Genomic DNA, 12,347 nt, shown 5'->3' on the forward strand with positions numbered 1-12,347 from the left:
TGATCTTGGGGTAGGGGCTGATGGTGACAGTCCCTGCCTGCCCCCCTGCTGGCCTGCCCCACGCAGCAGAGAGCAAAGCAGACCAGGGCTGCTCTCTCTGTTCAGGGCTTGGAGGTCACATCCCACTCCCAGCAAGACCGTTTCTGGGGGCCCGCCCCCTCCCCTTACCTGAGTTGACCTCCCTGGACATCTGACCTGGCAAGTCTGCCTAGACCGTTGGAACTCCTCATGTGTCTGCTACATTTGGTCTTGGCCCACGTTGTCAGCCCTCCAGGGATCCATCCTGTCCCTTCCTTTTTTTTTTTTTTTCCTGTTTTGGAAGTAATTATAGATTCACAGGAAGTTGCAAAAACAGCACCAAGAAGTCCGGCGCACCTTCACCCGGTTTCCCCCAGGGGTAACGTCTTGCATCACCGCCTCTCAGCAAGGGACGGGAAGTGGACCTCGGGAAAACCCACAGACCTTACTCAGAGTTCAGCCGTGTCACGTGCTGTCGTCGTCAGCTCGGGCTGCTCTGACAAAACACCATAGACTCGGGGGCTTCGAGAGCAGACATCTTCTGCTCCTGGTCCTGGAGGCTGGGAAGTCCAAGCTTGAGATGCTGGAAGATTCAGCTCCTGGGGAAGACCCCTTTCCCGGCTTGCAGATGGCTGCCTTTTTGCTGTGTCCTCACACATGGGACAGAGATGATCTCTGGGGGTCTCTTTCATTAAGGCACCCAAGGTGAAGACTCCACCCTCGTGACCTCATCACCTCCCAAAGGGGTCCCCCGCCGAGTCAAGGCCATCAGCTTGGGGATTAGGGCTCCAGCCGATGAGCCCGGGGTGGACAGACGGTCCACAGCACGTGCATTCACTGCGTGTGCATGTGCGTGTGTGTTTACCCAGTTCTGTGGGACGACACCGCGTGGGCAGATCCACATAACCGCCACCGCAATCATGACACAGAACATTCACCACCGTGTGGTCCCCTGCCGCCGCCCACCGCCCTCCTTCTCCCCTCTCCCCGTCTCTCAGCCTCGGCAGCTGCCCATCTGTCCCCTCGTTTTGCCACTGAAGATGTCACGCGTAACTTCCAAGGTCGGCTTTTCTCGCTCAGCGTAATGCCATTGAGACACACCCACGCTGGGGCCGGGGTCCATAGTTTGTCCCTTGAGATCACTGGCGGTGTCCCCGGCCCAGATGGACCCCAGTCTGGTTCACCATCTCCCCAGAGGGCATCTGGGGCTGCGGTTTGGGGCTAACCCTGAACACAGCTGCTACAGACGCCATGCACGGGTTTGTGCGTGAGTGCAAGTCCTCGCTTCCCTGGGACAGTCACCCAGGAGCCGGATCACACGTAAGCATCATAGGTAATTGTGGCATCATGTCTGGAGAAGCTGACGACCTTTTCCGGAGCGGGGTTTTACGCTCGCAGCTCATCGAGGAGGAATTCCATCTCCCGGCATCTCGCCTCCTCTCCTCCCAGCCCTCATCTCCCCAGGCTCCCCGTTCCTCGCCTTGGCATGCTCTTCCACCCTTTCTACCGGTCAATTCTCATCCCATTTCTAGGTCGTCTCTTAAGCGTGGTATTTTCTGAAGAGCTTTTCCTGACCCCTCTGCAGCGTGCCCCCATCTTGCCCCACGAGACCCTACATCCCCATCGATGACGGCTCAGCACAGCAGGGGGCATGACCTTGGCGGCGCACAGCCGGCAGCCCAGCAGGGGCCTGGCACGGCCAGAGGCACGGTGGCTGTGCGGCAGCGACTGCGCCAGTCTCCGCAGGTGCAGGCAGCATGGGTAGGAAGCTCCGGTGGTCAGGGGAGGACGTCACCGGGGGGACCGCTTACTGTCCTTTACTGTCGTGTTGGTCTCCCCAGGGGCTGGCTTCCATGGGCGTCTGGACCCTCCCTCTGGCGAGGAGGCCAGGCTTGGCCAAGATCAGGAGGAGGTCAGGAGGACGTGGCTGGAACAGCCTGGGGGAGGTGCGGCCCTGAACCCCTGGCTCTCCTCTGCTCTGTGGCCATGTGCTTGGGGGCAGGGCCAGCTGCACAATGCATGGGGGCCTGATAGGAATTTTTAAGGCGGCGACAACACGCGGCCCTTCTGAGAACCGGGACCAACCACGAAGCCCCAACCTAGGTTTGCCTCCCTGCCTAACGAGACAGCTGCCACCTTCTTGAACGGGTCTCCCCTTTGCTGTTTTATCAATTCATGCACCACCTGACATTCTTCCCCCGGAACAATCTCGTCTTGCTGACCTGAGGCGGTGGAGCAGCGGGACCATGGAGATCTTTCTGAGGCTTTCCACTCAGGGGAACCATCACCGGCTCTGTGCCTCAGCTTCCCCATCTGTGGACGGGAGTACTGGACCCATCAGGGGCTGCTCTGGACTCTGGAGCAGCCCCGCGTGTCCATCAGGGTTGTGCTAGCTCAGTTCTGAGGCAGGGCCTCGCGAGGGGCCCCACAGAGCGCACCCCAAGCCTAGACCACCTGGACACTGTCCTCATGTCCTTCTGGCCCTCCCATTGAACTCTGTTTTACTTTCTTCACATGGTGTTTTTAACAAGGATCCCACACACTTGGACTGAGCCCGGCTGTTACCCTGGAGGCCACCAATAAATTTCGTAGGCAAATAAAATTGACTGAAAATTAGCATGGAAGCCTTAAATTAACAGGATGTAATTTTATGAATATCTCACTAGCTAGTCAAAGATGTATGTCAGCCTGGGGTGAGTCAACTCCTTCAAGTGTCTTTCATTATATAATGCTACTAATTTTTCTCAAATGTAAGCAATGTGTTTTCTTCCTAAACATTGTGTCCTTTGTTCTGCAATTTGGAAAAATAAATTTCCTTTAAAGCACTGCTTTGCTCAACCACAAAACAAGGCAGAGAGGCGGGAGCTGAGGTGCCCCAGCCCCCCTTGGTCCAGGAAGGCCCCGTCGACCACGCGTGGGAGGCTCTTGCTCAGAGCAGAGGAGACTCCAAGTTCAGGGCCACGAAGACTGGGAGCCAGGAGGCCTCCGACCAGAGGCCGCAAGTGAGACAGAGACACGGGCTCTGCGGCCGACGGGCGTCAGCTGGAAAAGGCTGGACTCCTCCTTCTCCGTGAGGCTACAACATACCGGGGGCTATGCCATGTGGCACACGGCGGTGAAATTCAACCTTTGCTGAGCACATGCCCTGTGGCAGTGCGTGCACACGCGGCAGGGGAGGGGGGAACCCTGGCTCACCCCCGGGACACTCACGGCGTGGCCAGGGCTGGTGAGGGGACCGGGGCACCTCCGAGCCCATGGGAGAGGCTCTCCACTACCCAAGGCCTGAGAAGGCTGCGGGGGGGGGTGCTTTGTGGGGAGCGCGGACGTCGGAGCCAGCACGAGCCAGGAGCTGGGGAAGCCATCACAGAGGGGAGAGGGGACAGAAGGCCTTTAGGGCTTGATGGTGCAGGGCGGGGAGAACGTGATTCGGGGGACGTCCAGGGCCCACTACAAGGCCCACCCCGCAAGCAGGAGGTGCTGGAGAAACAAAGGACCTGGGAAACAGAGCAGACGGTGCTTCAAACCTATGCTCGCCCAGATGGCCCCGTTCGTCAGGAAGACACACCCTGGGTAAGCCAGGCTGCGCTGTCCCGCGTGATGGGTTACGGAGCGACACTTGGAGGAGAAGCTGCGAGGTCTGACTCCATTCCGGACTCTCCTGTTTGGACTCTGGACGGGAGTCCTCAGCGCTCAGGTGGTGGTGGTGGTGGGGAGACCAGGTGAGACCACGCGGGAGTGCAGAGAGCGGGAGGAGCCAGCCCAGAGCCCGAGGGAGTGACCCTTCAGAGCCCAGGTGCGGGGCACGGGCGCAAGGGAGGCAGTAAGAGGGGACTTGGGGCTTCACGCCTGGAACACGAGATCACAGAAAAATATGTACGTTGGTCTCTGCCCCTGGGTCCTGGCCCAGAGATCCTAAACCCTTGGAATGTCCTAAGCGTCAAGAGCCCTGGGAGCATCTTTTATTCTAAGTCTTGACCATCTGCCCCCGTTTTTGACACTGAGTTCCTAAATCCTAAACACGTGTCCTGTGACTCCGTGTAGGAAGGCTTGGAAGACACAGAGGCGGGTCACTGTGGGGTGCAGCAGGCTCCGGGGGTCAAAACCTGGCTCCATTCAGACCCGAGAAAGATCATGTCAGCAGAGAGCCTGGTCACCTGGGGAGGTCCCAGAGGTGGCAGGTGGGAGGGGCAGGCTGGCAACGTGCAGGGGTGAGGCCGACATGACCTCTGCGGGCGGGGCTGGAAGTTGCACAACGGCCCGTCGAGTTATCTCTGTAAGAGTTGCTCTGTCCAGCTTGCCACCCTGTTCTGATTCCAGGCCAACCTGACACTTGGTCCTGACTTGCCTTCCATGGACATCAGCCGCAGAAAGAGAACGCACCGGTCATGCCCACACAGGTCTGGGCCACGGAACCCGCGGTGTTTCTCACTAAGCATTGGCAGCTTGGCACTGGGTTCGGTGAACTTGGCTCCAGAGCCTGGATACAGGAAATGCCCCAAGGCAAGGAGAGACAACCCATCAGCTTCCAAGCTCACCAGGGGCCAGAGAACACGTTCCCAGGCTTTCGCTGAGAGCCCACACCATTACTTCCTGCACCCTTTTCCCCCCGCGTTCCTATTTTGCATGACCCAGCCACAGCTCCAATGGCCTGCAGATTTCCCTGCCGAGGGGACACAGCAAAGACGGGCGACACCTGCCTGGGAACATCCAGCATCAAGCACATCAAGCATCAGCAAACGGTCGTCGGGGTGCAGAGAGGGGACAGGCTGCCTCCAGGAGAAAGGAGCTCCCCACATACTTGGACCTGTAATTAGGAAATGGGAACGGCTACCAGATGAGATACAGAAGTCGGGGGGGGAAGGATGGGGAGAGATGAAATGTGCCCCCCAAAGGCCAGAATTGACTGACTGGAGGGTGCAGAACTCTGGGAGGTGCTGGGTAGGGGCTGTGTCTCTCGCGGGGGCTGCCGTGACAGAGCACCACGGGTGGGGGGCTGCAAGGCTGAGGTCAAGGTGCCTGCAGGGCTGGTTTCTCCCAGGCCTCCTCCCTGGAGTGTGGACACTGCCTTCTCTCCGTATCCTAATCTCTCCTTCTTACGAGGACACCAATCATACTGGATTAGGACTCACCCAAATGAGCTCATTTTAACTCACGACCTCTTTAAAGACTGTCTCCGAGTATTCTGTAAACTGGGGTTAGGACTTCAGCATATGAATTTGAGGGGGGGGTACATCGGAGCCATAACAGGGGACAAAGTTGTAGCTAACGAATTTCAAAATGAAGAAGAAAGTTTAGCCCCCACCCCCCACCCCGCCCCAGTTCCTTTGGTTTGCTGGGGCTGGAGGTGGTGGGTGAGCTCACACGACAAGGGTTAACCGACCCGACCGGTTAATCAGCGTAAGCTTTCAGCCAGGCTTGATGAGTGATAAATGGGAACATACTTCATATCAAGTGCACTAATCTTCCCTGAAATCAGCCAAGTATTCATCGCGATGATGCTGATTTTCCAGGAAAATTAAATAATTGCAGCCTAGGTGGGTGGACCTTAGTCACCTCCTCATTTTCCTGCCCTTGGTGCCATCCTCGAGGGCCCTCACTCAGCTCCTCGCCTCCAGCCCCTGGTTATGGACACTCGAGAAGGCTCTCGTTCATGTCCAGACCCAGCAGGACTCGGGCAGCTCCTTCCTGAGGGCTGGTGGGCGGCTGTCACAATTGCACATTCTCTGGACAGGAGCCTTCTGAGTGTCTGTAATAATGACCCCTCCCGCCAGAGCATGGGGGAGTTGGAAAGGTGGCCAGAACCTTCTCTACTATCCAACCTCAGTCCAATTGCAACTTTCAGGATTACAGAGAAGAGGGAAACTGGGGCCCGAGCCCCAACAGAAGTCCTGTATCAGTCAGGTTGAGCGAGGTTAGCTCCAGAAACAAGCACCCTCCCCAACATTTCAGTGGCTTCCCACCACATATTTATTTATTAACTTATTTATTTCTTGAGAGAGAGAAGGAGAGAGAGAGCAGTGCACAAATCGGGGGGGGGGGGGGGGGGGGAGAGGGAGAGAGAATTCGAAGCAAATGCCATGCTCAGCATGGAGCCCAATGTGGGACTTGATGCCTCACCCTGAGATCATGACTTGAGCTGAAATCAAGATCAGACACTTAACTTACTGAGCCCCCCAAGTGCCCCCCAACCACACATTTATGTGGCCTGCACCCCACACAGCCCATCTTTGGTGGCCTCGCTTTCTCCAAGTTGTCTTTGTCCCAAGACCCTGGCAGTTGGTACAGCCTCCTCCCAGGCATCGCTGGCTTTGGGGTCATGGAGGAACACCCCCTGGTTCTTAAATCTGCTCCCTGAGAGGGACGCACAACACACCCGCCTGCATTTCATTGACCGAGTCAAGTCAACGTGGCCACCTGGTGTGAACCCTGGTGGAGAACGCAGCCCTCCAGCAGAGGGTCAGCAGACAGTCGGAACGATGTAAGAACCTGCCACAGGCTCCACACATGCCTGACCCAACTTCCTCACACCCCCAGTACAGGACAGTTCCCAGCACAGCCGGGTGCCCAAGGCGGGAAAGAGGTGGCTTTCTGGGGGTGTCATCAAGACCTTTGTAGTTGGGAACATCCTTGGAAACCAGGCTCTGCCTCTCACTTACGTATTTTAAAATTTGCATCTAAGGTGCAGACAGTTGAGTTCATCGTACTCCCGACTTCACGGCACACGACTTGGTTGTCCATTTCCTGCCATTAACCTTCATTTTGTCCCCAATCTGCACGCCTGATTCCCCCTCACCCCCCACCTCAGGTGCTCACTGGAATGTTTCAAATCCATCCTTGAATCCGTGTCTAACTAGAAAACATGTAACTTTGGGGGTGTCTGAAGTATTGTTTCAGCTGTAAGTACATTTTGTTGAACTATAAAGCTCCTGTTTCTTACTTTTTTCATTCAACAATATGCCTTAAAAATCTGTCCGCTCTGCGTGTTGCTGAGCATCGCACTAGCTTAGTGGTCCCCACAGCCACGGAACCCCACTTCATGCATCTTCGTCTTCTTACTCCATCCCCGGCCACGGCCACGGGCTGTCTTCTCCATCACTTGGCGGCAGCACAGGCCCCTCTCCATCCCTTGGTCCCTGGCCCCATGCATGTACACAGAAGGGGGACCGGTGAGTTACGAGCCACACAAGCGCGGCACCAGGTGAGCTGCAGGACCATCCCGCCCCACCCCCCCAAGGCTTCCTGCCCCCCACCTCCGCAGGTGTGACTAGTTAGGGACCCATTTCCTCACATCTCTATCAACATCTGCATGACCCAACCAGTCTTTTCACGAAGTTGACATCTTAGTGTTCTCTTTTTTTAATAATAATTTTTTATTATGTTATGTTAGTCACCATACAGTGCATCCTTAGTTTTTGATGTTAAGTTCCATGATTCATTATTTGCATATAACACCCAGTGCACCATGCAATATGTGCCCTCCTTAATACCCATCACCGGCCTATCCCAATCCCCCACCCCCCTCCCCTCTGAAGCCCTCAGTTTGTTACCCAGAGTCCATACTCTCATGCTTCATTCCCCCTTCTGTTTACCCCCCTTCATTCTTCCCTTCCTTCTCCTACCGATCTCCCTGCTATTTCTTATGTTCCATAAATGAGTGAAACCATACGATAATCGTTTTTCTCTGCTTGACTTATTTCACTTAGCATTATCTCCTCCAATCCCCTCCTCCATGTTGCTGCAAATGTTGGGTAATCATTCTTTCTGATGGCTGAGTAATATTCCATTGTATATACGAACCTCATCTTCTTTATCCCTTCATCTGTTGAAGGGCATCTTGGCTCCTTCTACAGTTTGGCTATTGCGGACAATACTGCTATGAACGTTGGGGTGCATATGGCCCTTCTCTTTACTACGTCTGTATCTTTGGGGTAAATACCCAGTAGTGCAATTGCTAGATCATAGGGTGGCTCTATTTTTAACTTTTTAAGGTACTTCCATACTGTTTTCCAAACATTCAAAGAAAAAATAATACCTATTCTCCTAAAGCTGTTTCAAAAAATAGAAACAGAAGGAAAACTACCAACCTCATTCTATGAGGCCAGTATCACCTTAATCCCCAAACCAGGAAAGACCCCATCAAAAAGGAGTATTACAGACCGATATCCCTGATGAGTATGGATGCCAAAATTCTCAACAAGATCCTAGCTAATAGGACCCAACAGTTCATTAAAGGATTATCCATCATGACCAAGTGGGATTCATCTCTGGGATGCAAGGGTGGTTCAACATTCGCAAATCAATCAGTGTGATAGATCATATCCACAATAAAAGAGTCAAGAACCATATGATCCTCTCAATTGATGCAGAAAAACATTTGACAAAATACAGCATCCTTTCCTGATTAAAACCCTTCAGAGTGTAGGGATAGAGGGTACATTCCTTAAATATATAAAAACCGTCTATGAAAAGCCTTTGGCAAATATTATTCTCAATGGGAAAAAGCTGGAAGCCTTTCCCTTAAGATCAGGAACACGACAAGGATGCCCACTCTCGCCACTGTTATTCAACATAGTACTAGAAGTCCTTGCAACAGCAATCAGAAGACAAAAAGGGATGAAAGGTATCCAAATCGGCAAAGAAGAAGTCAAACTGTCTCTCTTCGCAGATGACATGATACTCTATATGGAAAACCCAGAAGACTCCACCCCCAAATTACTAGAACTTATAGATCAATTCAGTAAGGTGGCAGGATACAAGATCAATGCTCAGAAATCAGTTGCATTTTTATACACAAACAATGAGACTGAAGAAAGAGAAATTAGGGAATCGATTCCATTTACAATAGCACTAAAAATCATACGATATCTTGGAATTAACTTAACCAGAGAGGTAAAGGATCTATACTCTAGAAACTACAGATCACTCTTGAAAGACATTGAAGAAGACACAAAAAGATGAAAAAACATTCTATGCTCATCAATCGGAAGAATAAACTTAGTCAAAATGTCTATGCTACCCAGAGCAATCTACACTTTAAATGCCATCCTGATCAAAATACCAATGACATTTTTCAAAGAGCTGGAACAAACAGCCCTTAAATTTATGTGGAACCAGAAAAGGCCCCGATCACCAAGGAATTGTTGAAAAGGAAAAACAAAGCTGGGGGCATCACATTGCCTGATTTCAAGCTATACTACAAAGCTGTGATCACAAAGACAGCATGGTATTGGCACAAAAACAGACACATAGACCAATGGAACAGAATAGAGACCCCAGAAATGGACCCTTGGCTCTATGGGCAACTAATCTTTGACAAAGCAGGAAAAAACATCCAGTGGAAAAAAGACAGTCTCTTCAATAAATGGTGCTGGGAAAATTGGACAGCTATATACAGAAGAATGAAACCTGACCACTCTCTCACACCATACACAAAGATAAACTCCAGTTGGATGAAAGACCTCGATGTGAGACAGGAATCCATCAAAATCCTAGAGGAGAACATAGGCTGTAACCTCTTTGACATCGGCCACAGCAACTTCTTTCATGACACATCTCCAAAGGCAAGAGAAATAAAAGAAAAAATGACTTGTGGGACTTCATCAAGATAAAAAGCTTCTGCACAGCCAAGGAAACAGTCAAAAAAACTAAGAGGCAGCCCACGGAATGGGAGAAGATATTTGCAAAAGACACTACAGATAAAAGACTGGTATCCAAGATCTACAAAGAACTTCTCAAACTCAATACACGAGAAACAAATAAATCAAAAAATGGGCAGAAGATATGAACAGACACTTTTCCAATGAAGACGTACAAATGGCTAACAGACACATGAAAAAATGTTCGAAATCATTAGCCATCAGGGAAATTCAAATCAAAATCACACTGAGATACCACCTTACACCAATTAGAATGGCAAAAATTGACAAGGCAAGAAACAACAAATGTTAGAGAGGATGTGGAGAAAGGGGATCTCTCTTACACTGTTGGTGGAAAAGCAAGTTGGTACATCCACTTTAGTATTCTTTTTGCATTTCCCCCCAAATTCCTAGTGACATTGAGTATCCCTTCATACACTTGTTAGCTGTTCAGGCTTTTCCTTCTTCAGATTGTCCATCGTTTTCTGCGGGTCACCCGTGTTTCTCTTACTGATTTATCAAGAGTCCCTTGTATGTTGTAGGTAGTCATCTCTGCTCAATTCCAATGCTGTACAGAACATTGCAATGCACTGCCCGCTCCTGTTACCCTGCATCTGCTTCCCGTTGACCAGCAACTCCAATCCTAACGCAGGTCTAACCACGAGCAATTCACCCAGAGCTCGTGCTTTGTAAGGGACCTCATTTCAGAAGTCCTGCCCCCATTTGAATTGATTTTACAGTTTCATTCCTCACGCCCATATAAATTCATATTTTACATCCATTACATATATTTATATTTAGCCCGTCTACATTCAATGTGTGTGGTACGAGGTGCTAGGAAATCAATCTAATGTTTTCCTCTGTAGAGTGAGTCAGTTTTTCCTAAACTGAAAATTAAATAATTTATCCTCTCCCCTCTGGTTTGTGATCTCACCTCCATCGAATACTACATTTCCGTAGGTAACAGGTATGGTTTTCAGCTCTCTCTGTTTTTATTAGTGTGGGGTGGTAGAAGGAATTTGAACGTGGCCCCACGAGCCTATCTGGGTGCATCTGCTATGTACAATCCCCTCCCCTCGTTTTCTACGGTGGGGCGTCACTCCTGAAATTGGGTTACTAACCAGTTGTCTTTGAGTTCGTCAAAAAGGAGATTATCCACAGGGGCCTGACCAGACCAGGTGAGCCCCTTGAAAAGGTCCGGACTGTTCCTGAAAGGCTGATTCCCAGTGGGCAGCACGTGAGGGAGATTCCCCACTGCTGGCTCTGAGGAAGGGGGGCCCATCTGGTAAAGAACGCAGGCGGCCTCGAGGCGCTTAGAGCAGCCCCAGCCAACAGTCAGCAAGAAAATTCGGTCAAGGAACTGGATTCAGCGAACAAAACGAATGGGTGTGGAAGTGTGTTCTTCCCCGGGGTCCCAGATAGGAGTGAAGCAGCCGACATCTGCAGTGCGAGACGCTCCCTGCGCGGAGAACCCGGCCAAACCACGTGGCCTTCTGACTCACCGAGCCGTAAAGGAACAAATTGTGAGTCGGTTTGTGGTCATTTGTGACCCGGCAATGGCAGTGAATCCGTTGTCTTTGTAGGCTGTCTCCTTACCAGGTAGGGCAAGGCACCGCCACCCCACAACCCGGCGCTCTTCTTTCTCAGAACTGACTTAGCGATTTGTGGACATTATGACTTATATATATTTAGAATGAGTGACAATTTTAAGCCTCCATTCAAGTGACCTATCTTTCCATTTTATTCACGTTTCCCTTCATGTCTATTTGGATGAAATGTTTGCCCTTGCCCCCCGCCCCCCACCCCCGCCAACATTCATACGTTGAAACCCTAATCGTGATGGTGTTTGGTGGTGGTGCTTTCTGAAGGTGATGAAGGTTAGATGAGGTCATGAGGTCAGGGCCCCTGTGATGAGACGGGTGCCTTCACAGGAAGAGACCCAAGAGCTCTCTCCCCACTGGGTGAGGACTAGCACGAAGGCAGCCTTCAGCAACCCAGGAGGGGCGCCTTCACCAGAACCCAAGAGTGTGACATTGGGCAGAGGGAAATATGTCTGCCATTTGGGGCCCCCTCGGCCTCTGGCCTGTCATGGTTTACGGCCACACCCTGGGCAGACCATCGCAGCCCTTTGAATGCTCTCAAATCTCTCTCTTGACTTGTTCATCTCTTCTTCATGTCCTTTATATTTCTTAAATTTTAATCCCCCCTCCGTAAAGGTTTTCTGCATTTATTTCTGGTTTAATTTCTAGATACCTCATAGTTTTTTGTTCCTCTTGTGAATGTATCTCTTTTTCTATTATATTTCTAATTGGTTAATACTGGTGTAGAAAGCCACTAATTTTAGTAAGTTGATCTTGTGTTCAGCAATCTCATTAAACTCTATTATTAGTTCCAACCAATTTTCTGTTCACTCTGGTGGGTTTCACCAGATGATAGATGGTTTGTGCAGACCGACAGCTGTGTCTCTTCCCCGAGGATCCCTCCGTGTCCTCCTCTCACAGCATAAGCCAGAGTCTCCAGATTTGTTCCCAACATTGACAGAAAAAAATCCAAAGTTTACCTACAGAGAATCAGGTTTCCCGCACACTTTTAATGTACAAAACCTTAATCACACAAAGAATGTCCATTTCTATTTAGTTTCCTGAGAATTTTTAAAAATCACAAGAAGATGTTGAACTTTGTCTGATGATCTGG

General features: G+C 51.1%; 1 protein-coding gene across 16 annotated transcripts in view; it reads right to left on the reverse strand.

The window, feature by feature from the left end:
• LOC117796016 (basic salivary proline-rich protein 2-like) overlaps nucleotides 1–12,347 on the reverse strand; it is a 69,341-nt gene that overhangs the window by 16,980 nt on the left and 40,014 nt on the right. For 8 of the 16 annotated variants that reach the window (XR_004620299.1, XR_004620298.1, XR_004620296.1 and 5 more), the window contains exon 2: nucleotides 196–4,822. The exons of 3 other annotated variants lie outside the window; for them this stretch is intronic. Coding sequence is in view for 1 of the 13 variants with exons in the window: in XM_034642692.1 (XP_034498583.1) it covers nucleotides 169–230 (62 nt within the window). In the remaining 12 variants the exon portion in view is untranslated. Of the gene's footprint in view, nucleotides 1–168; nucleotides 4,823–12,347 lie in introns of those variants that run through there. 5 more of the 16 variants (XR_004620297.1, XR_004620294.1, XR_004620295.1 and 2 more) reach the window with 4 other exon arrangements.

Source organism: Ailuropoda melanoleuca, chromosome 14 (genome assembly GCF_002007445.2).
Source record: "Ailuropoda melanoleuca isolate Jingjing chromosome 14, ASM200744v2, whole genome shotgun sequence".
Classification (NCBI taxonomy): domain Eukaryota; kingdom Metazoa; phylum Chordata; class Mammalia; order Carnivora; family Ursidae; genus Ailuropoda; species Ailuropoda melanoleuca.